At 44.6% G+C, this 26,276-nt stretch overlaps 1 protein-coding gene across 1 annotated transcript; it reads left to right on the forward strand.

Annotated features, from left to right (window-relative positions):
• The first annotated feature begins 24,660 nt into the window (after positions 1 to 24,660).
• LOC135642927 (premnaspirodiene oxygenase-like) lies at positions 24,661 to 26,276 on the forward strand. The gene is made up of 2 exons (XM_065159410.1): positions 24,661 to 25,554; positions 25,653 to 26,276. Exons 1-2 carry the CDS (start codon positions 24,661 to 24,663, stop codon positions 26,274 to 26,276), a joined length of 1,518 nt encoding a protein of 505 aa, XP_065015482.1.

Below are 26,276 nucleotides of genomic sequence, written 5' to 3' on the forward strand. Positions count from 1 at the left end.
TAGGCTAGAGTCTTTGCTTGCCCTTCCTATTCTCCTCTCCCTCTCCACCTCAGAGTAGGCCTGGAGCTTTGAGGAGCGTCGTCGCAACCCTGCTGTGTGGATCACCGCTAGAGAGGAGGACGCTTGACCTCCTTCACCTTCTCCTAAGGATCTGCAAGGAAACAGGGATATACGATCTCCCTAGGTAACACAATCTCTATACGCAGTTTTGTGTTTTTGCGGATTTTGCGCACCAATCTTCGCACGACGATGAACATCTTTTTGGGAATCGGGGATTTTTGTTTTCTTGTTCTTCCGCTGCGCATATGATGTCGCCCCCCCTATGATTTCCCAACAGTGGTATCAGAGCCAGGTTGTTCGTGCGAATGATTGGTTTTGAACTGCGTGTGTTGTGTTTAGGAAGAATTTTGACGTCAAAATCGTTGACGCAAAAGCGAGGAAGGGCAGCAAACAGTTGCTGCCCTCGATCTGCATGCCTGCAGCCACCTGCAGCGGCAGCCGCAGCCACAGCCAGGCAACACAGCGCCGGCGCATGCGCAAGCGCTGTGCCTGCAGCAGCCGGCCGGCGGTCTGCTTGCAGCAGGCTTGCGGCCGGCGGGGCTGGCAGCCCGCGGGTAGAGGCGCCTGCAGCCGCTGAGCCCGCGGGCAGAGGCGCCGCGGGGCAGCAGCGCGGGCTGAGGCACCGCAGGGCAGAGGCGCCTGTGGCCGCTGCTCCCACGGGCAAAAACCCCGCAGGGGCGGCCGCCAGCGAGGCAGCACCGCCTGCGGGCGCTGCCTCGCCGGCAGAACTGCCCGCGGTGGCAGCGGCGCCCGAAGGGGGCGCCCACCCGCAGCGGCAGCGCCGCCAGCGGGCGTGCCGCCTGCAGGCGAGGGCAGCGCCCTCGCCCCGCCGCACAGGCCGCCGCCAGCAGGGTGGCGGCGGCGGCAGCGGCAGCAGAAAGCGGGAATTAGGGTTTTGGGCAAAACGACAGTTTTGCCCCTCGGAATTTGAGAAATTCCAGTTTCTGTCTTTTGTCCAAATTACGAAAATACCCTTAGGAATTGAAATTCCCTATATATCCCTGATTTCAGAAAATATTAATTAATTAAAAGATTTAGTTGATTATTATTTTTATTATTATCTAGTAGTCCTACATGATGATGATTATTTATACATATGATGTATGATGTGTGGACGGATGATCATGGACCGTGTGATGTGTGTACTTGTGATTATTATTATTGAGGTCTGCGAACCTCCATTATATTTCTCGTTTATTGTCGGGCCTGCGTGCCTATGATTAAGTTGTAATCACATGAGGAGGCGCAGCGGGAGCGTGGATGCCATAGCGGGACCCACGAGACGGACGATCGTGATGCATGGAGATGCATCAAGATGTCGACAGAACCGACGAGGACGAGATGGACGATCACAAGGCATGGAGATGCACCGTTGCACACATAGATCTTGATGTGAGTGATTAGGCCTACTGGCTCGGGCCTAATCATATTAGGTTGTGGTCCATGATCATCTGGTGTGATTGCTTATACACATACTAGATATGTATATATATTTGCATGCGATGTAGATATATATTAAATATGCATATGTGTGACATGTCATATTAGGAGACCTAATCATAGAAACATCTCTCGATAATATTAAGTCGGTAAACGTGAGGCAATTAGATTGACCCACGTGGCCTTCCATCGTTATGAGTAGGAACCGAATCCCGGTGTAGGTTGAGTTGGTCGAGTCCCTCGAGACTCACCTATATCGCGATTCGCTATCTTGCTTACGACATAGAGATGTCACCGGTGACCTGAGGGCATGATATGCTTGGTCGAGTCCCTCGAGGGTATATCATCAAATCAGACTCATCTTGTAACGAAGGTGTTGACTTAACCGAGCATCATGGTTGGTCGAGTCCCTCGAGGCCATGGTGATTCGGAGGCCGAACAGGACGGGAATCACAAGGAGTTGTGATCGGCAAGAGTTGTCTACCTTTTAGGCTTAGTGTGATTGGTCGAGTCCCTCGAGGTTACACTAAGACGCTGATTGGATCCTGATCCCCACTAGAAGTCTGCCGGAGACTTCCGTTTCACGTGCTGAGGGTGTCGCGTGACTCGTTAGTAAAATAGTGGGAGCATATTAAGATAGAAGTCCATATCTTGATAGTTTATTTCTTGCAAAATCTGCATGTTATTCATTTTTGCTACATCTTTATTTTCAGAAAATGTCGTTTTCAAATCCCTTACGTGGCATACTTGATGTCAACCGCCTCACTGGTCCAAATTATACGGATTGGCTCCGTAACTTGAGAATTGTTCTCACAGCGGAGAAAATCGTGTACGTCCTTGATACAGTGATGCCTACGCCCGAAGAAGGGACAAGCGAGGATGAGATCGCTCGCTACGTGAAGTACATTGATGACTCCACTCTTGCTCAGTGCTATATGTTGGGCTCTATGACTCCAGAGTTACAGAGACAACATGAAAAGATGGATGCCAGATCCATTCTCCTACATGTCCGTAAATTGTTTGAGGAACAGGGAAGGACTCAACGATATGAGATATCCAAGAGCCTTTTCCGCGCTAGGATGACTGAGGGGACACCGGTTCAGAACCATGTCCTAAAGATGATTGAGTGGATAGAGAAACTCACAGGTCTAGGAATGGTCCTAGAGGATAACTTGTGTGTGGACATTGTGCTTCAGTCCCTACCAGATTCCTTTTCACAGTTCATAATGAATTTTAATATGAACAAGCTTGAGGTGACTCTCCCAGAGCTCCTCAATATGTTGAGGGAGGCAGAGAGTACTATTAAGAAAGAGAAGCCAGTTCTCTACACTGGTGAGACTAGAAAGAAAAGGAAAGCAGAAAGGTCCCTTAAGAAGGGAAAGGGCAAGGGCAAACAAGGTAAAGCAAAGGTTGCTAAGAAAGACCCAACAAAGGACAAAGGCCAGTGCTTCCACTGTGGTAAAGATGGGCACTGGAAGAGAAACTGCAAAGAGTACCTTGCAGAAAGGGCGAAACAAAAGCTTGATGAAGCTTCAGGTACATTCATGATCAGTCTCCATTTGTCAGACTCTTATGATAACACATGGGTATTAGATACCGGTAGTGCTTATCATATATGCAATTCGTTGCAGGTTCTGGCAAGGCCTAGGAGACTAGAGAGAGGCGAGATGGACCTCAAGATGGGTAATGGAGCAAAAGTTGCTGTATTAGCTGTTGGCGAGGTCGCCCTACATCTGCCTAGTGGAGCTTTTATTGCATTAGATGCATGTTATTTTGTTCCTTCTATTATCAAAAACATTATCTCCATTTCATGTTTAACAGTTAGTGGATATAAATTTGTTTTTGAGAACAATGGTTGTTCGATATTATTAGATGATAAGATCATCACGAAAGGAACATTGCATAATGGTTTATTTATGTTAGACACCACTCCACATATCATGAATATAAATGTGTCCAAAAGGAAACGAGATGAGTTGAACAGTGCATACCTGTGGCATTGTAGGCTAGGTCACATCCATGAAAGAAGGATTCAAAAGTTGCTAAATGATGGATATCTAGATCCATTCGACTATGTGTCATATGCAACTTGTGAGCCTTGCATTCGTGGAAAACTGACCAACTCTCCATTTAGTGGAACTGGAGAGAGAGCCACTGAGTTGTTGGAACTCATACATAGTGATGTATGTGGACCCATGTCAACTCATGCCATTGGAGGTTACTCCTACTTCATTACATTTACTGATGATTTCTCAAGGTATGGATATGTGTACTTAATGAAGTACAAGTCCGAGGCCTTTGAGAAATTCAGAGAGTATAAGAATGAGGTGGAGAACCAGACTGGAAAGAGTATCAAAACTCTTCGATCAGATCGAGGAGGTGAGTACTTAAGTACAGAGTTTACTCACTTCCTCAAGGACCATGGGATATTATCCCAATGGACACCTCCTTATACACCTCAGCTCAATGGTGTCTCTGAAAGGAGAAATCGTACATTATTAGATATGGTACGGTCCATGATGAGTTTCGCTGACCTACCCATCTCATTCTGGGGATATGCCCTAGAAACCGCAGCTTACCTTCTGAACAGAGTTCCAACTAAGTCGGTGGTGTCTACACCATATGAGATATGGAAAGGGAAGAAGCCTGATCTTAAGGTTGTTAAGATTTGGGGCTGCTCTGCCCATGTTAAAAGACACAACCCCGATAAGTTAGAATCAAGGACAGGGCGATGTAAATTTGTGGGATACCCCAAGGAAACTTGTGGGTATTACTTCTATCATCTCGAGGACCAAAAGGTCTTTGTAGCTAAGAGAGCAGTGTTCCTTGAGAAGGAACACATTCTTGACGGAGACAGTGGGAGAATGATAGAATTGAGTGAGGTTGGAGAACCAAGCTCAAGCACCACTCTACAGCCCGAGTCTGTTCAGGTATCTAATACACAAGTTTCAACTTTACGCAGGTCTGATAGAGTATCCCATCCTCCTGAGAGATATGTGGGACATATTAGAGCAGAGGATGTAGAGGATATTGATCCTCAGACCTACGAGGAGGCTATTATGAGTATAGACTCCGGGAAGTGGAAAGAAGCCATGAATTCTGAGATGGATTCTATGTACTCCAATAAGGTTTGGAACCTAGTTGATGCACCCGAAGGTATTGTACCCATCGGTTGCAAGTGGATCTTTAAGAAAAAGATCGGAGTAGATGGAAAGGTAGAGACCTATAAAGCAAGGCTAGTGGCTAAGGGGTATCGTCAAAGGCAAGGTGTTGACTACGACGAAACTTTCTCACCCGTAGCAATGCTAAAATCCATCAGAATTCTATTGGCTATTGCAGCACACTATGATTATGAGATCTGGCAGATGGATGTGAAAACCGCATTCCTCAACGGGAACCTGGAGGAGGAGATGTATATGATGCAACCTGAGGGATTCGTGTCCAAGAACTGCCCAGATAAGGTGTGTAGGTTACTTAGATCCATTTATGGACTAAAGCAAGCTTCCCGAAGTTGGAACATAAGATTTGATGAGGCAATCAGATCTTATGACTTCGTTAAGAACGAAGATGAGCCTTGTGTATACAGAAAGGTAAGTGGGAGCGCTATTAGCTTTTTGGTGTTATATGTGGATGACATCCTCATCATTGGGAATGACATAGGAATGCTATCCACAATAAAGGCTTGGTTATCTAGACACTTCTCCATGAAGGACTTAGGAGAAGCATCTTATATCTTGGGGATTAGAATCTATAGAGATAGATCCAAAAGGATGCTTGGCTTGTCCCAGTCCAGGTACATAGAAACTATTGTCAAAAAGTTTGGCATGGAAAATTCCAAGAGAGGTCTCATACCGATGAGACATGGGATATCGCTTTCTACGAGTATGTCCCCAAAGACTCCAGAAGAAAGGGCGAACATGGATATGATACCTTATGCCTCAGCAATAGGGTCTATCATGTATGCCATGCTATGTACTAGGCCTGATATAGCGCATGCTCTGAGTGTCACGAGCAGGTATCAGGCGGATCCAGGCTTGGAGCACTGGAAAGCAGTAAAGTGTATCCTTAAGTACTTGAGAAGGACTAAGGATCTTTTACTAGTATATGGAGGTAATAGCCTTAAGGTTGAAGGCTTCACTAACTCATGTTTTCAGTCTGATGTCGATGATAGCAAGTCGAATTCAGGGTATGTGTACACCTTGAATGGAGGAGCAGTGTGCTGGAAGAGTTCCAAGCAAGATACTACTGCTGACTCGACCATAGAGGCGGAGTACATTGCTGCATTAGATGCAGCAAAGGAGGGAGTCTGAGTGAAGAAGTTCATCACAGATTTGGGAGTCGATACAGATAGCGACAAGTCGACTTCCTTATATTGCGACAACTATGGGGTGATTACTCAAATAAGGGAACCCGGGTCTCATCAGAAGTGTTCTGAGGAGGTTCCAGCTTATAAGAGAGATTGTAACTCGAGGAGATGTAGTAGTGGAAAGAGTTCCATCCGAAGATAACATTGCAGATCCACTGATAAAGCCGTTGTCTCATTTTGTCTTTGAGCGTCACAGGGGTCTGATGGGGATCAGACACATAGGTGATTGGCTTTAGGTCAAGTGGGAGATTGCTAGTCATAGGTGCCCAGCAAGCCAATCACGTGAGTGATGGCACGTGTGACTTGATACAGAATCTTTTTGCTTATTATATTTTGGCGTATATCACTTTATAACTATTGCATAAATGCATATATATTGTGATGTCCTTGGATTTGTGCAATGGGAATCGGATCGTGATGAGATCACGATAATGAGATCGATTCACCTTTAAACACATATCCTAAATAATCCCGGTCATAGGTTACTCGAGAGGGACATCGTGATAACCGGATAGACTGGTGTGCTGTATACCCGTTCATATGATGGATGCAGCTGATCTCATAGCTGCTCGTGTAGGGACACTAGGGATACAGTACAAGTGCTCATTGGAGAATGAGTTCACTGATTGATCCGCTTACGGAATGCTGGATGGTTGATGATGCCTTATTGTCAGACAACGATTCCGTAGTCCTAGTGGTGTATTTGGTTCTTAGACTTGAGACACCAAGGATGTCCTGTATGAGTGCTCCACTCTTTGATACCAGACTTATAGGTTTGGCTGTTCCCAGATCTAGTACAGCTGGTCATTGGGAGTGGTAGTCGACCTTACGAGGGCTATTGAGTGTCGATAGAGGATCATCCACTCTCGGTATCATGAGAGGAATATCCCATGTGTTCTTGCTCAGACAAATCCCTGGCCAGGGTCATTCGGGTTGAGAGAGAAAGAGTTCTCCGGGAGAATCCGATTAGAGCGAGACTCGAGTAGAAACCGTATGGGTCTGACAGCACCATGCTCGATATACGGTCTCTGGGATATTAGATGGATGAGGGACTATAGGTACATGGTAACTGAGGACAGACAGGTCCAATGGATTGGATTCCCCTGTATCGTCTGGGGACTACGGCGTAGTGGCCTAGTACTTCCGTAGTCGATGAGTCGAGTGAATTATTACAGAGATAATAATTCACTGAGTTAGAAGGAGTTCTGGCAGGTATGACTCACGGCCAGCTCGATATTGGGCCTAGAGGGTCACACACATATGGTAGGCATTGCGATGAGTAGAGGTTCGGATATGAGATATCCGACGGAGCCCTTGTCTTATTGGATGCAGATCCAATACCCACTAGGGAAAGGACCCATTAGGGTTTTGACACGGGATCTCTATAAATAGGAGGGATTCACAGCCTCATAGGCTAGAGTCTTTGCTTGCCCTTCCTATTCTCCTCTCCCTCTCCACCTCAGAGTAGGCCTGGAGCTTTGAGGAGCGTCGTCGCAACCCTGCTGTGTGGATCACCGCTAGAGAGGAGGACGCTTGACCTCCTTCACCTTCTCCTAAGGATCTGCAAGGAAACAGGGATATACGATCTCCCTAGGTAACACAATCTCTATACGCAGTTTTGTGTTTTTGCGGATTTTGCGCACCAATCTTCGCACGACGATGAACATCTTTTTGGGAATCGGGGATTTTTGTTTTCTTGTTCTTCCGCTGCGCATATGATGTCGCCCCCCCTATGATTTCCCAACAAGAAGCATACCCAAGGAAAATATATTTTTTAGCTCGAGGCTCTAATTTTCCTTCATTTACATGCATGTATGCTGGACACCCAAAAATTTTTAAATCAGAATAATCAGCAGGAGTACCTGACCAAACTTCCTCCGGAGTTTTAAAGTCAAGTGCTGCAGAAGGAGCGCGGTTGACAACGTAACAGGCCATATTAATCGCCTCTGCCCAAAAGTCCTTTGTCAACCCTGCATTTGAGATCATACATCTCGCTCTCTCCAAGAGTGTTATGTTCATACGTTCGGCCACACCATTTTGCTGAGGTATCATCCTAACAGTGCGATGTCGAACGATTTCTTCATTTTTGCAGAATTCTTCAAAATCACCTTCACAAAATTTCATGCCATTATCTGTTCGAAACCGCTTAATCTGTTTACCTATTTGCTTCTCAATCAAAGCCTTCCATTGTTTAAATATTAGAAAAATATCATTTTTATGCTTCAGAAAATAAACTCAAATTTTCCTAGAATAATCATAAATGAAAGTCAACATATACCTGACACCACCCTTAGACTGAACATGAGCTGGACCCCAAAGATCTGAATGAATATAGTCAAGAGTACCTTTTATTTTGTGAACTGCCGGAGAAGTGAAGCTGACTCTTTTCTGCTTTCCAAAAATGCAGTGTTCACAAAAGTCCAATGGCCCAGTACTCTGTCCGCAAAGTAGGCCCCTTTTGCTCAATATGCTTATACCTTTTTCGCTCATATGACCCAAACGCATATGCAATAATTTGGTGATGTTAGAATCAGACAATGATGATGACGAAACTGCAACCGAACCTGTGACAGTAGTTCCCTGCAGAATATACAAGCTACCAGACCTACAAGCTTTCATAACAATAAGGGCACTTCTAGAAACTTTCATAACTCCACCTTCAGTTGTGTATTTACACCCAAGAGCCTCTAGGGTGCCTAAAAAGATGAGATTCTAACATTAGTGAGCGTCCTCATAATACCATCATGCATTTTAATTTGGATTGTACCTCTACCAACAACATCACATGCGGCATTATTGCCCATCAAAACAATTCCACCATTACAAGATTCATACGTGGAAAACAAATCCCTATTGGGACACATGTGATAAGAACAACCTGAATCTAAAATCCATTCATTTTTAGACCTTGTCCTGTCATCAATAGCAGAGAAAATATTTCCAACATTCTCATCAGTTGCTACACTAACTTCAGCGGATTCAATAGTTTTCTCAACAAATTTTTTCTTTTACTTTAATTTATTTTTCAATTTAAAGCAATGAGATTTAATGTGTCCCATTTTATGACAATATCTGCATTCCAAATTTTTATGTCTGGATTTAGATCTAGATTTAGATCTACTACAGTCAAATTCTCTTTTATCCATTCTCCCCCTAATAATCAGACCCTCAGCCTGATTCTCTCTACTTTCCCCTGTGATATTCCTATCTATCTGCTCCTTAGATTTCAGTGCAGATTTAATTTCTTGATACAAAACTGTTTCTTTTTCATAAATCAAAGTATCACGGAAATGCTTAAAAGATTGGGGAAGAGAACACAAGAGTAACAAAGCCTTATCCTCATCATCAATTTTTGCATCTATATTCTCCAAATCCATAACCAAAGAATCAAACTTATCAAGATGCGAGAGTATAGATGTACCTTCAATCATCCGAAGCATATACAGACTCTGTTTCAAGTAGAGACGATTCTCCACTGTCCTCTTCATGTACAAGGCTTTAAGCTTGTCCCACATGCTCTTAGCCGCAGTCTCCGTAGCTACCTCCCGTAAAACCTCGTCAAGAGAGATTTAGAATGATGCTTGATCGGGCCTTCTTATCCATACCCGCAAGCTCTTCTTTTGACATATCATCTGGAATGCTCTCGGCTCCCTGTAGTACCAAATCAACTCCGTCTTGAACTAGAATGGCCTCTATCTTGAGTTGCCACAAGCCGAAGTTGACATTTCTGTCGAATTTCTCGACAACAATCTTTGTTATTGTCATCGTTGCCAAAAGATCCCAGAACTAGGCTTTGATACCAGTTTGTTAGAGCTAGCCCTAGGAAATTTACCATAAGGTAATTTTGGCAACCCAACAAGACAATAAAACGGAAAGAATAAAAGCAAGACAAGAACACCAGATATACGTGGTTCGGTCAATTGACTTTGACCTACATCCACGGACGAAAGAGGAGCAAATTACTATTGCAAAAGAGGGACAATTACAAATGCCTTAGGAAGATGTTCCTAGGCCATAAAATACCCGAAAATACTAAACAAGAAAAACCAAACTATAAGTCCAAACTATTTAAATGAGTATGGACTTAAACCCAAAACAAACACTTAGGTTTTTCTTGTGGTGCCACTTATGGTACCTCTTGTGGTGCCTCTGACTTCAAAGCCCAGGCCCTTATTTATAGTTCCAATATGAGATAACAAGTCTAATTTTCCCGATGTGAGACTATGGGACTTGCCAAACTAACACAAGGCAACTCTTTCTTCACTGTTGTCGCTGTTCCCCGGCCAGTGACCTTCGACCACCGCTCGACCTCCTCGCTGCCTCATCTCGTTCAAAAAAAAAAAAAAAACACGAGCGGAAGATGAAGCCGCAGACACCCCTGCGTCCCCTACTTCTGGCCAACCCACCCGTCGCTGCTGCTCTCCGGCCAGCGCCCACCATCGCCCCGCTTCCCGGCCGGCGACCACCACCGCCGCTGTTCCCCGGCCAGGAGACGACGCTGCCAGCGTCCATCCCAGCCCTACTGCCGCCACCCGCCTCCCCTTGCGTCGCAGCTTAGCCGCTCGACTCTCCTCCTCGGCGATCGTTGGTGACGCTGCTCCCAGCCGCGCCACCACCGCTGCCTCTCCACCGCAACTCTAGTCGTACCGCCCCCTTGGGTCGCAACCGCAGCCCCTCGTTGCAACGGTTGAAGAAACAGAGTTCCTCTGTTGCCGCATCCCCTCGTCGATCGCAGCCGCGCCTCCACCAGCCGCGCCACCTCCAGCGTCGTCGCCGCCCAGTCGACCCATCACCGCTGCGAGCGACCGTACGACGACCGCCGCACGCCTCCCAGCAGCCGATCCTCCTTGCTCTGCATCTTTTGTAACCGAAACAGGGCAATCACGGGCAACTCACATCTGCTGCCCTTGTTTCCAGCCGCCGCCGTCGCCTTGAGCGCCGTCACCGTCGCCTTCCAGCCGCTGCTCTCCCGTGCGACGACCGCCGCTCGCCTCCCAGCCGCTGCTCCCACTCGCTTCCCAGCCGCTGCTCCCCCTTGCTCTGCATCCGTGGTGACCGAAACAGGGCAGTTACCACCGTCGCAATCGCGGGTCCCCTTGCTGCCGAAGTCGCACATCCCCTTGCTTCTGCGAACGCCGGTTGCCACCACCGTCGCCACTGCTGCCCAGCCAGCGACGACGCTGCTCGCCGCCCAGCCTGCCACGACCCTCGCTGCCTCCTTCTCCACCGCCGCCGCTGCGCTCCGGCCAGCAACGACTGCTGCTGCCAGCCACCGCAGCCTTCACCTCAACCCCCTCGATCTGCACCGTTGCTGCAGCCCCCTTGCTCTGCATCTTTGCCGCTGCCGCCAGTTGCCACCACTGCAACCTCAACCCCGGCCGCTTCAACGCCAACTCCCTCTTGTTCTGCCTCCACTGCTGCAGTTGTTGGTTGCCATCACCGCTTCTGCCTCCACTGCTGCAGTTGTTGGTTGCCATCACCGCAGCCTCAACCCGGCTGCTCGGCGATTGCTTCCTTGGGTCACAGCAGTCACAACCGTCGCCTTTCAGCCTCAGCGCTCTCATCTCATACAGTGACAAAAACATAGGGTAGCAACTCTTCCTCCCTTGCAACCACCGCAGTGGCGAGTCCTTACCGGCGCTGCCCCCAACCACACCACCATCGCTGCCTCCCAGCCCTCAGCAGCAGCGATCCATCCACGCAGCGACTGCAACAAGCATTGTTGCCTCTCACCAGTGCCTCCTTCTGCAGTGTGACAGAAACAGAGCAACGCTGCCTTCCATCCGCGCCGTCGCAGCCATCGCAGCGGTGAGCCCTTGGCGGTGCTGCCCTAGCCACACCACCATCGCTGCCTCCAATCCCTCAGCAATAGCGATCTCTCTACGTAGCAACCGCAACAAGCATTGTTGCCTCCCACGCTGACACGGACTTAGCTGGTTTTGCCTAAGTCGTGCGGCACCCTTGCGTGTCCGTCCGCAAAGGTCAGCCTCCCCGAAGCCTCCCCTAGTCCCTTAGGACTCACAAAAGAGAGAACAAGACAGAGAAAACGCCTCACTCGGGATCCACAAGCAAACATGTCCGAAAAACACTTCATAGACAATGCAAATTACAAACAGACTTTACAAGCTCTGAACAGTTGCACAACAAAGGGTAAAATGGTCCATTACAGACCGAATAATCTCTCCTACGCGTCCACATGACACAACCTTTATTTACAAGCCTAAAGCGGCCACCGACCCAACTAAAATGGGACTTATAAGCCTTCAGCCGTCCCTCTACATGCTGTACAAAGCATGAACATAACAAAAGACACGGACATGCCCAAGCATTACATCAAACACCCTGTTTAGAAGTTTGTCCGTGACATTCTCCCCCACTTATCCCTTCGACGTCCTCGTCGAAGCCTTTGTGAACACTGCAACTCTTCGCCTTTGCTGAGTCTTCAATCTTCTGCTCCAGCTGCAATGTGTCTCCTGGCTCCCAACTGCTCTCCGCTGTTGTTTTTGAGTAGTCGAACCTTTGATCCGCCATGCTGCTACAACTCACCAATGACTTTGACTCTGTTGTGGGGTTGCTGAGTTGTGTTGATCCTTGTTGATTCCTGCGGATCCGCTAGATGAAGGAAAAGACCATCCTTACTGCGCCAGTCTCTAAGAGATTCTCATACTGCTTGAACTGGGTGGATGCTTGTTGGAGCTTTAACGAGCATCGCCTCGCAAACTTCTGAAGTTTTGGGTCCTTCCTCCACAAAATCTGCTCATTGACTCTTCTTTCAGTTAGTTGTCACATCCAAGTAGGTTCGCATCACTTCCGCTTTCGATTGACATTTCGTTAGGAAATGAAGCGGACAATCTACTCTCAGTAGCACTGATCACCGTTGGTGAGGATTTGACAACTATTGTCTTCCATTATCTTTGAAGGGTCTTTGAACTTGTGCAGAGCTCCTCTGCTGGATAGATAAGAGAATTGGGGTACTCGGTTTCGCCCATTCTCTTAAGAGTTGAGAAGGCAAAGGTTACTTGACTTCGCCCGCCTCCTCGAGGTTGTACTTCATGCATCAAGCTGGTTACTGGACTTTGCCTGCTCTTTGCTCACACTTCTAAAGCACTTGAAGTGTTTGCACTCCTTGCGTTGAGTTAGCTACTGTGATTCACCTTCTCAATGCCATCGAACTTCTGGAATGCGGGAAGTTTTCACCCCAACTTGGAGTAATTCTCTGATAGATGAGGTCGCCTCTGGGATTGTACCGTCTTCTCCATCAACCCTGCCGCCTACTCCACTGAGTAGCAAAGGTACAGCACTGCGTACTGCCTACTTCGTTCCTTGGTCGTGCACTCTTGCATGACCCGAAGTCCTTCACTTACGGCTATCTTGATGAGAAACTTGTTGACACCGGTCTTACGAAGTTTCTTGGCCTTTGCCCTTCAGCCTTGTCTCGGTACTTGGAGATTGCCTCTGCATGCTCCACCTCCTCGGCCCCTTTCACGACCAAGCGCTCTCCCTCCGTGAGAGCAAGGGATCAATGCCTTTCACGGAAGTCCCGCCTCTGCGGTACCATGGCGCTGCCATGCCCATGGCACTACTATCCGTCGACTCGCATCTGCATCCCTTTTCTTCACAATCAGTAGACATGCCTCTGTGGCACTCCTCTGAGTCCACCTCCATTCTAACTGATGTTGGATTTTGGGTAGCTAAGTCCCTCTGGACTCGTCGTCGCTTCCTCGCCCCTTTCGACCCCCTGCTTCAACATCTCTGTGTTCTCCCAGCAGCTCCCTTTGGTCGATGGAAAGACAGACTGCAACTCCCATGCATGGCCACTGCCATCACGTTGTAGGGTTTGCACCGATTCTGGTCTCCTTAGCTTCCTTGGTAGCAACGTTCGCTTACTCGATCTTGTCCTCTGACTTGTCGGGCTCCCTTAAGCGAATGTGAGCTCTGGAGCAGTCTAACTCTCCAGCTGCTTCAATCATACTGTTGTATGATCAAGTCCCTCCCATGGGACTCACTGGTACTTGCATTCGAACTTTTCCCTTGGTGGAACACAGCCCCCATATGCTGATGACCAAGGCTTTCATCCGATGCAAAATTCGATGCACGCCCGGAAGACCCGCCTCTGCGGTACCATGGCCTTCACTCCTTGAATCCATAGCCCTTCTTGCCGTCGTGTTGTTCACCGAAGTGGAGCTCCCAGTAGCTCCCGATCATACCTCCGTATGATCTTGTCCCTCACGGGGCACAGTCGTGTGTATCGCATTGCCACGAACTGTTCCACCATGATCCGTTGCACCATGTCGCCTACTGGTGACATCTCCATTGCATTCTGATCCTTGTGGAATAAACTCGAATTGTGAACCCTCCATGTGTGGCCTCTGCCAATACATCGCAGGGTCTCCTCCACCTTCGATTTTGTTCGCTCCTTTGGCAATCGACCTTCATCCACCCACTCTTGGGTCACACCTAGATGAAGCACCGCTCTAGGACAGTCCGTCGCCTAGTAGCTCCCGAAGTCCCCCGACTTCGCTGCAATCAGTGCACCATTGTCTGGATCCTGGGCCTCTGCCCCTACCAGCACAATCTTCGCTGCGTACCGCCTCCTTCACAACAACTTGAATGACAACACTGTGGCATATTCTTCAAGAGTACCCGCCTCTGCGTCCTCTTGCCCCGTGCTAAGGCCTTCTGAACTCAACTTCGCCTCCGCAAACTGAGTCGCCTTAGTTCTTCCACCAAATGCTCCTCCGAGATGAAGTGCATGTGCCCCGAAGCTCCCTCCGTCTTTGGCACCATGCAAGATGAGTCCGCTCCATTAGAATGAATGACCCATGGAACAACATGATCCTGCTCTTGCCTCTACAAGAGTTCATGTCCTTGACCTCTGTCCAAGGAAAGCACTAAGCCTCTGCTCCATGTTCCATCTTCTATGCTGGCTCCCTTCATGCGGCTTGGGTACTTCGCCAAGTTACACCCAAGTTGCTCCACTCCTCGTTTTTGCATTGAGTTGATGGTGGCCCTCGCGCCTACCATTCCACGGGTCAGCCCTCCCTTGAGTCCGATCTCCATATCGACTCCAAGTGTGCCTTCATTTGTGTTGCTTTGGGTCACTCCCCCACTTGATCTCGCAATGCATCCACCAATGCATTCTCTCAAGCGAGATCATGTGACGACTCCTCGCCGCTTGCTCAGTCCGTCGAGCTTCGTGGGGTTGTTGGTTGTTGAGATACTCCTCCTCAACTTGTGAGGTCCGCCCCACATGATTCTCCCTCTGGAGAGCCGGGACTTATCCCTCCTGGATAACTGTCCCGTTGGAGCAACATTTCTCTTCGTTTCGGAGACCACCATCCCCTTGGACTACTCCGATCTACTGAACAAACTGTGCATTGTTCTGCCTCCTGCAAACACACTTGCTAGATTACGACTCCACGTCAATACAGCCCCCGCTGCACCCCTCAAGGCCTAGCAACATGCTGAACTCGTTGCACCCTTTCAGCCTCCTACGGACGTATCCTTCACATGCCGAAGAGAAAGTTTCAATGCTCCATGGCGCCGAGTTTCGGTCGCCTTGGGATGGCCATGAACATTCCATCGTCCGCATACACGCCCATGCATGAGCACCAAATTCTTCGAGCTAGCAATTCCCCTCACCTCTGTGAGCTTTGCATAACTCTTTTGGTCGTTGAACAACTCATTCCACCTTGCATGGTCTCATCCTTTTGCCAAGCGCCCCGCTTGCCTTGAGCACCATCAGGTATGGTTGTCAACGTTGAGCTGTAGCTCAAACTCAGCCACCCCAACCTTTGTGCGCTTCAAATTCTTCCAAGCTTGTCTGTTCTCGTGGTGCCTCTTGCGCGAAGGGTTGGCCATTCCTCTGAATGCCAATCTCAGATGCCCGCTCCTCTGAGCGACTCCTTTTCCCTACATCTCCATGCCCGTTTTCCCCCAAACAGTCGCGCGTGTGCTGACTGCCCTCAACGCAGCCCCGCTAGGTCCCCCACGTTTGCATGCTAAGTGTTTTTATGAGTGCTTGTCCCGCTCTGATACCATATGACACGGACTTAGCTGGTTTTGCCTAAGTCGTGCGGCACCCTTGCGTGTCCGTCCGCAAAGGTCAGCCTCCCCGAAGCCTCCCCTAGTCCCTTAGGACTCACAAAAGAGAGAACAAGACAGAGAAAACGCCTCACTCGGGATCCACAAGCAAACATGTCCGAAAAACACTTCATAGACAATGCAAATTACAAACAGACTTTACAAGCTCTGAACAGTTGCACAACAAAGGGTAAAATGGTCCATTACAGACCGAATAATCTCTCCTACGTGTCCACATGACACAACCTTTATTTACAAGCCTAAAGCGGCCACCGACCCAACTAAAATGGGACTTATAAGCCTTCGATCGTCCCTCTACATGCTGTACAAAGCATGAACATAACAAAAGACACGGACATGCCCAAGCATTACATCAAACACCCTGTTTAGAAGTTTGTCCGTGACAACGCGGCGACCGCAGCTACATCCCCGCATCCTCGCAGTAACCCTTCATTCCCATAGTGTTGCCACCGACTGCATCACAACAGCAACACCGAATAGGGCAGTGATTGATGCCCTTGACCAACACCAAAAATAAGAGTTGAGATTACATATTTGCAGTCTTACGAAATGGCCACCGATAACTCAGTGAAAGCACAAATGGAAGCATTGGAAATTAGAATTGAGAACCGGTTACAAGAAGTACTTAATGATTTAAAAAAGGACTTACTAGGGAGCCTTAGTAAATTTCAACAAGGTGGGAGCTCAAGTTCTATATTGCACAGATCTGGAAATACTAGAAAAGGGCCCCAAGATTGTGACACAATCTACTCATACATGAAGGTGGATGGACAGCTCTCAAAAATTTGTCAGACTTCTACAGTGTTGGAATATCAGAGTAGGTTTGAAATATTATCAAATCAAGCTAGAGATTGGTCAGAACGACAACTTCTGGATACATTTATTGAAGGTCTTATTCCAGAGATCCAGTGTGAAGTTAAGACTCGTCAACCTCGCACTATGATAGCTGCCATCTCATTCGCACATCTACATGAGAAAAAAATCAATAGGGAAAATTATGGAAACAGAAGTGACAATAACCAGATGATCAGTAAGCCACCAGCCCTATCTATTCCCAACCAAAGCCTTGACACCCAAAGACTAACCCAAGAAGAACTTAAGGAAAGATCAACAAAGGGTTTGTACTATGATGAAAAGTGGAGTATGGAGCACCGATGTAAACAAGGGCAACTTCTGATGATTGAGCCAACTAGAGAGGAACCAGAAGTAAAAGAGTTGGACTCCGATCATAAAGGTATGAAAACTGATGAAGATATTGAAGTCATCACACATATAGTGCATGCATTGGCTGGCTACACTAACCCACAAACTATGAAAATCGGAGGAACTTTGAAGCATCAACCTGTCACTATTTGGATTGATACAGATAGCACTAATAATTTTATGAATAGGAAAGTTGCAGCCCAATTAGCCCACCACATTGAAGGCTGTGATATATTCGAAGCTGATGGACGAATTTTAACTTATGATAGCAAAGGCCAGAAATTTCTTGTAGCGATTACTACACTGAAAGATCGACTTATTGCTTACACTGTCAAAAAGTGGAGACCATACTTACTTGATCAACGGGTTGTGATACGTTGTAGATAATCTTTGGCTAAAGTGCTGAAAGAGAAGCTCCCCGAGATTGATGCTGCTTAGCCTTGAGGACAAGGCTGATTTGAAGAGGGAGGAACTGTTAGGACCCTTTTTCTGAGCTTTTGAATAATGTTTATTGAGTCTGTTTAGTCCATTTGTTTATTGAGTCGATTTGGTTCAGTTAGAGTCAAGTAGAGGTTTATCTAATATTTATTTATTATTAGAGTTCAAGTCATGATGGACTCTAGGTGGAACTATATAAATAGGGATGTAACTGCTTCTTTTTAGTAATCTATGAAAAATACTATTCTGTTTTTTGACAAACCCTAGGAGGCCGATCCCCTCGAAGTGATCAAGGAGGGCCGATCCCCTCAAAGTGATCAAGGAGGGTCGATCCCCTCGAAGCGATCAAGGAGGCCGATCCTCTCGAAGCGATCATTATCATCCCCATTTCTCCCCTTTCTTCGATGATAAGACTTTAGGGTCTTATCATTTGGTATCAGAGCGATGATAAGACTTTAGGATCTTATCAGATAAATAAATTTGAAATGTCAAATTTAGGTTTATTGCACTATTTTCATAGGTTGAAAGTGAAGCGAGGATCAAATAAATTTGTTTATTTCATAAAGAAAATATGCAATGGTTCTATTCAAAAAGTCTAACTTGATTAATTGAAAGCTACAATAACACCCATGAATATAAATGAGAAATTAGAACTTAAAGATGGTACATATTTAATAAATGTAAGATATTACAAAAGTTTGGTTGGATGTTTGATTTATCTAACTCATACTCAACAAAATATTACCTTTTCTATTGATATAGTATCTAGGTTTATGCATAATCTAAGCTAACATTACTTCAGAGCTATTAAAAAATTCTAACATCACCTCAGAGCTATTAAAAAATTCTACGTTATATTGCTAAAATTATAGATTATGGCATTTGGTATTATCATAATTTTAAATGTAAATTATTTGGTTTCATTGATAATGATTAGGTAGGAGCTTTGGATGAAAAACAGAGTACTTTAGGTAATATTTTTAACCTCAAATCATAAGCCATATCTTAGAGTTCAAAGAAGCAAGTAACAACTACACTATCATAATCGGAAGCTGTAGCTGCAACATCAGCAACTTATTAAGCAATATGGCTTAGAAGACTTCTTGGAGAACTTCATTAAGAATAAAAGGATGCAACTAAAATATTTTATAACAACAAAGCCACAATTACAATAACGAAGAATATAACTTTTCATGGAAGAATGAAGAATATAGAGATTATCATTTCATCCGGGATTTTGTAGCAAGTATTCATAATAGTGAAGTATTGTAGCACAGATGAACAAGTTGCAGATATTCTCACCATCACTTATATTTCATAAGCATATTTATTTTATGTCTCAAATTAGTGTATGTTCTTATAAATCGAGGGAGAGTGTTGAGAATTGATTTATAAGTAGTTATCTCAGTAGTTGTCATATTTTGAATGGTTCTGACTATGTTCCAAATAGTTCTATCTAAGTGGTCTATAATCTAAAAAGTTATTATGATGATGATAGTTCCTACATCTAACTTAATCATGGGTGAGACGATAAGGTGAAATATATTGAATCTCATATTTTGATGATGAAATCAATTGGTGAATTAATGATCTAATTCATGTGTTGAGATAAGTGATGCAGGACAAACTACGATCGTAAGAAAGGCAAAATGATTAAAGAAGAATCAAAGTTGGGCCAAAGTGAATGATTAGGCATCGGGCCAAATGAATTGGGAGATACACCAAAGGATCATACGATGTAGTGAACGCTCACTGGAAGTTCACTAGGAGTTCGTCGAAAATTCACCGAAGTTCGGCTGAACAATTGACGTGCTAGACAAATTAGATTGCTTATATTTTAATTATTTTAGCCTTAAATATCATAGTTATAACTTAAAATTGAGTTAGTTTTGGGAGAAATCCTACTAACTCAAATAGGGGCTAACTGGGCCCTTAACAAGGCTGAATTGGGCTGGTTGGATAGTCCATTCAGCCATTTGGAACCATGTCAAGTGGTGGCACCACCCAAACTGAGCAGTGGTACCACCTGAACTGGGTGGTGGTACTGCTTGAAACTCAGCCTCTCAGGTGGTCTGGGCGATGGTACTATCGATAGTTAATGCTGCCAGGCGGTGGTATCACCCTATCAAGTGGTGGTACCGCTTGAGCTCGGTCTTCGACGCTTTGTCAAGCAGTCATACCACCTAGACTGGGTGGTGGTACCGCCTAGACTGGGTGGTGGTACCATCCAGTGTTAGTCTACAGGTGGTGGTACCACCCAATAATGACGGTGGTACCGCTAGTACCTCGGAAATCCGAGATGAGACACTGTTTGGCTCTATTTTTAAAGCCATTGGGGCCTATAAATACCCCACTCCTTTCTGCATTATTAAAGTGTTGAATCATGAATTTTTATGATGAAACTAATTGATAAAGTTATAATCTAATGTGTGTTTTGATTGATGCAGGACTAGCTTCAATCATGGAGAGACAATTTGATTAAAGCAGGAAGAATCAAGTTGGGTCGGAATGTAATATGTCATAAGATTAGATGTCGGACTAAAGGAAGGTCGACATGTCGATAGGAGGCTTCGTGCCATGAGTTCGGGCATTGGGCTAGAAGGATCGGATATTGCACCAAAGAAATCAAGTGTTACGAGGTCAACATGCTGATTAGGCAATACGTCACAAGATAGGATGATGTGCCGAAAGTTCGAACGAAGCGTCAGATGAACCAATGACATGCTGGACAACTTAATATTCTTACTTGTAATAATTTATCTAGATCGAAGTAATCTAAAGGTCTAATTGAGTTAGTTTTAGGTATAACCATGCCAACTTGATTAGAGGCTAATTGGGCTTGAATAAGAGCTATTTTCGGCCAAGAGAAAGGCTCATTAAGTGTCTTGTAGCAAAGTCTAGCGATGGTACCACTAGACTAGTTGTAGTATCGCTCAGACACAATCTTCAAGATTGTGTCAAACGATGGTACCGCCCAGATACAGTCTCCCAAACTATGTCAAGTGGTAGTATCGCCCGACTAAATAATGGTACCGCCCAATATTAGTGTTGCAGGCAGTGGTACTGCCCATCACAGGCGATTATATGTCAGGATCTAGGAAACCTAGGATGAGACTTTTTTGACTTTATTTTTGAAGTCATTTGGGGTCTATAAATACCTTAGCTATTCCTGCATGGAGTAGTAAGAATTAAATAGAAAGGGGAAAGATTTCTAAGGTGTGAAAATGTTATAAAAGTGCTAAGTGTCCTCCTCCCTTTCTAATATTGTGAGCATTCAAGCAAGAAAGATGTCAGGCTTGTAAAGGTTGTCTCCTAAACCCATAAAAAGGAGAAAGAGTTGTAAGAGGGTAGTTAGTCTTCGTTCATTAAAGAAAGACCATTAGTGGATGCCGGTGGCCTCGACGGAAGAGGAATCGAGAGAAAACGTAGGTCATGACGACTGAACCACTATAAATTAGTTTATAATTTTTTTTATGCTTTTTATTTATAATTGCTAACTAATTTACTTGCTTACTTATTTACTACACTTACAAATGCTTTCAAGTTTAAACATATTTCTGATATTGGTTATCATCGAACTAGTTTTTCAAATTGATGTTTTTACGTCCCCACCCCCCACCACCCCTCCCCCCCACTCTACTCTTAGTGTCATATTAATCCTAATAGAAAGAGCACGAAAGTGTGAACAAAAGTCTTGACGTTTTGGGGTGTGAAAGTGTTGTAAAAAGTGCCAAGTGTCCTCCTCTTCCTTCTTTAGTTTTGTTATCAATCTAAGAGAGGTGTGAGGTTTGAAAAATATTGTCTCCTAAACCTGTATAAAGGAGAAAGAGTTATAAGAGGGTGGTTGGTCTTCACCCATTGAAGGAAGACCATTAGTGGATGATGATGACCTTAACGGAGAAGGAATTGGGAGTGGACATAGGTTACGACGACCGAACCACTATGTGCACTTTCTTGTTGCTCTTCATTACTGTTGTTTTCTTCCTTAATTGCACTCTTATTCTAAGTCAAGCATACATTCAACATCCTTTTTGATATGTTTCTATCAAGCTGAAAGTGATCCTTATAAAATAGTTATCATTAGGTAGTATAAATATGACTATGGTTCATGAAACAAAGATATGTGCACATAGAAATATTTTATGAGTGTTTTTTAATCATACCTTTTGTTTAATATTATTTTATTTTTTTATTAAAAAATTTCTCTTTTAATTATATCATAATATTCTGTTTTTATTATTTTCTTGCTCCCCCATCCTCACATGTCCTCTTCTTTTAAATACAACATGTCTTGAAACTCTTATAATATGTTTATTCTTATTTTCAATACCGAATGATATTTTTGTTTGAAAACAAAAGAGTGCCGATAGATGAGAGAAATTGATTGTATACAATTAAAGCACAAGATGCTGTAATAATGGAAGGATTAGCAATTCTTAAAGTCCTAAATATGCTTCTGCTAACATCGTCATCGTCACCGACGTAAACAGCAATATATACACTCCCTGATTCCTAGATGGCATTGTCTTTTACATTGCTATCCTTTGTGCGAAGCTGAAGGTTGTTAAGTTCAGCTTCATCCCTAACAATCACCATCTTGCATTTGTTTGGGGAGAACTCACGAGGTACTCTTCCTTTTGGAACGCTGTTGCAACAGCCCTGCCTAGCAGCTGTAACTCACTTTCTTAGGTGCTAATGCGTCTCATGTCAGGCTGCAGTTCCAGATGACTTCCCGTATTGAAGTCGTGGAGCTGATCATCCACCACAGAGAAGGGAATAAGCACAGCCACATGTTCGCCGGAAGGCTTGAAACACGAGGACAGACTCATCGGCCGACTGATTGAAAAGCTATCCATGAAATAGATTGTGGCACGAGACCGTCCCATCATGGATGTGGGGTTCGGAACATTCCATAAGCAGTCTTTAATATTTGGAGGTCCCATCATAGATATGAATTCCAATAATTTTCTTCTAATATATATTAAGAAAATCCTCCAACATGTTGTTTTTGCCTATTCATTTAAGCATAATTGGATAGATTTTGGAAAGAAGTTTTTTTTTTTATATAACTTTTGTCAAAAAGAATCTTTTATTGCTAGAATTTTTAATAAAATAAATATTTTTAATATCTGGAATACTCTTAACTCGTTAGTCACCTACCAACAGATCGGTCAGAGCAGTTGACTATGCTGCAATCAAAGCACACAATACTGTAATAGCGGAAGGAATAGCAACTTGAAACCCTAAATTTTTTACAGCGCAGGAGGGCTTAAGCAAGATATGGATTCTGCAGTCTTTAATAATGCTACTCTTTCTATGAGGCTGAAGGTTGTCGAGTTCATCTTCATCCCCCGCACAACTTAACACTTCTGCTCACAATCATCTTTATTTTGGGAAGGCTGATGCGACAGCCTTGCCTAGCAGCCGCAACACTCTTTCTTAAGTGCTAATGCATTCCTTTTTTCGAAAAACAAAAACAAAACTGTAGCTGTAGCTGACATTAAGTCCAAATATACGTCCCATTGAAGGTGGTGGAATGATTTAGTTCCCTCAAAAAATCTCAATTTTGCTCGAGATAGAACGGTGGAATGCTACTTCTGGATCCTGGGAGTTTTCTTTGAACTTTACTATTCTCGTGCACGAGTGATAATGACCAAGGTGATTGCTTTGTAATACAGAATATTAGATGCCATTGTACATCCTTTCTTTTTGTAGTAAAGAAAACCAAATCTCTATATATGAGATTTAAATTCAATGAGATGTGTGGTATATAAAATTTTAAACAATAAAACTGAGTTAAGTCACTCAAGCCAAATAAAACTAATAAATCAATTTATCAAAATGAGATGGGCAATGCCAAATTGGCTAAACTATGAATTACTAATTGAAGATATGTGTGCACAATAAAATGAATATAAGAAAGTGAGTGGATCATGTATATTATAGGAAGAAGTATATTCATTTTGAGGAGAAAGATTTACCACCTTAGAAATGATCAATAAGTTAAACAATATGTTAGAAGTTAAACTTATGAGATTCTATAGGCACAATCATAATGGTGAAAAATATTCTTTATGGAATTCACTCTATAACTATCAAAACAAAATAATAAAAAGATAAAACCTTTATTAAGTTTTTGTTAGTGATATAACATGCGAGCTGGGTCCAATCCGTGAATGAGGCAAAATAATTACAGAATGAATGCAAATAAATAAATAAATATATATATATACATATATATATACATATACATATATATATATATATACATATACATATATATATATACATATATATATATATACATATATATATATATATACATATATATATGTATATATATATATATATATACATATATATATATATATATATATCTAATAGATTTTTTTTTTCCTTTCTTTATTTGTTCGAAAAAGAAAGAACTAAGAATTCTAGGCGTCCAAGGTAGATAAGCATGATTTGCAAGATGATAATGAAACTTACTTATTGATCATGTTCTAACCATGTATGATTAATTCCTAATTTTTAGATAGAGGAAAAACGAAAAAAATATTAAACCTAGTAATTTAGAATATCTAAAATTATGTATATCTTCAGACTGTCTTGGATCTATCTCATCTCTCCTGTTAGAGTTGTTTTTTAAATAAATTCACTGTCCCTCTAAAGGGAGGTCAATCTATACTTTAACTTCAGCTACATCTCTTATTAGAGTTATTTTTTAAATAAATTTACTATCCGTCTAAAGAGAGGTTAATCTATACTTTTACTTCAGCTATCACAAGAACTCCTATCTTGTTTAAAACTCTTCAACTCTGAGAAAATAAAAATAATAATAATAAAACCTTATCCATTTGGTTCCCAACCCTTATCAACATGTAGTGGAGAGATAAACTACAGGTGGATTAACTGACCTTGCTGTCTTATTCAGCACTTGCACGTGCCGCACGTGGAGGGTTACCTGCCACACGTAAGCGTACATCTATATATTAGAGCTTCGGGCGAAGGCCAACGTACGAGCGAATAGCCAAGATATTTGCGTCATTTCCATGGAGCATCTTCTCTTGGCTTCCGTCCCCATTGTGGTAGCCACCATGCTCTTCTTGATCATCTTCATCAAGAAAGTATTCAGCAAGTCCGAAGCCCAATACCCGCGACCTCCCCCTGGCCCGTGGAGGCTGCCCATCATCGGATGCATGCACCACTTGGCCGGCCAAATCCCCTTCCGCGCATTCCGCCACCTCTCTCTCACCTACGGGCCTCTCATGCTTGTCAGAATTGGCCAGGTAGACTTCGCGGTGGCCTCCTCCCGGGAAGCCGCCCAAGAGATATTGAAGAACCAAGACCCCAACTTCGCCGCGCGGCCGGAGCTCGTCGTAGGAGATATCGTCTTCTACGGTTGCTCCGACGTTATCTTCTCCCCCTATGGCTCCTACTGGAAGCAACTGCGCTACATCTGCTTCATGGAGCTGCTCCGAACCAAGCGCATCCGGTCTTCCGCCTCCATCAGGGAGGAAGAGACCCTTTACTTGATCCGAGACATCTCCACGGCAACACAACCGATCAACCTGAGAGAGAATCTCCTCAGAATGTCTAACGCAGCCATATCCAGGGCGGCGATTGGCTCACGAAGCAAGCACCAGGAGACGTTCATCTTGGTCGCCAGGGAGGTCGTCGACGTGCTTGGAGGGTTCTATGCCGCCGACATGTTTCCGTCGCTGAAGATCCTCCACGTCCTGTCAGGTGCCAAGTTCAAATTGCACAGGATACGCCGGAGGCTTGACAAGATCTTAGATGACATAGTTAAGGAGCATGAGGTTAAGGCCAAGATGAACAAAGGTCGGGAAGTAGCCGAAGTGGAGGAGGATGCGCTACTAAGGCTTAAAGACGAATCCGAACTAGAAGTTCCGATGACCATGGACGGAATAAAGGCTGTGATCCTTGTGAGTGCTACTTCCTGTGATAGTCGTTAGTGTCCACAATGTACATGAAACCAGTGTTCCGTTATCTAACTCTTTCGATTCCATAATTCTATCTATAGGACATGTTACTCGGAGGGACCGAGAACTCGTCTGCAGTGATCGAATGGGCCATGTCGGAGCTGATAAGGAACCCCAAGATAATGGAGAAAGCACAGAAGGAGGTGATGGAAGAGCTGAAGGGAAAGAACAGGATACAAGAGACCGACATCGTGGAGCTGAACTACCTCAAGTCGATCGTTAAGGAGACACTAAGGCTTCACCCACCTGTCAGCCTGATACCAAGAATGTGTAGGAAGACGTGTGAGGTGCTCGGCTACGAGATAGAAGCCGGCACTCGAGTCTTGGTCAATGCATGGGCGATCAACAGAGATACACAGTACTGGGAAGAGGCCGAGAGCTTCATGCCGGAGAGGTTCGAAAGCAAATCCGTTGATTTCAAAGGAGGTAACCTCGAGTACTTGCCGTTCGGTGCTGGAAGACGGATATGTCCTGGAACGGAGTTTGGTCTCGCCACCGTACACCTATCCTTGGCGCAGCTCCTCCTCTACTTCGACTGGAAACTGCCGGATGGCAGGAAACCAGAGGAGTTGGACATGAGCGAGACCTACGGAGTTACTGTAACAAGGAAAACTGAGCTGAAGCTGTTAGCAACTCGTCGAATTCCTATCCCTTATTCTGTTTAA

The sequence above is a fragment of the Musa acuminata genome, chromosome BXJ3-7 (assembly GCF_036884655.1).
Source record: "Musa acuminata AAA Group cultivar baxijiao chromosome BXJ3-7, Cavendish_Baxijiao_AAA, whole genome shotgun sequence".
Classification (NCBI taxonomy): Eukaryota; Viridiplantae; Streptophyta; class Magnoliopsida; order Zingiberales; family Musaceae; genus Musa; species Musa acuminata.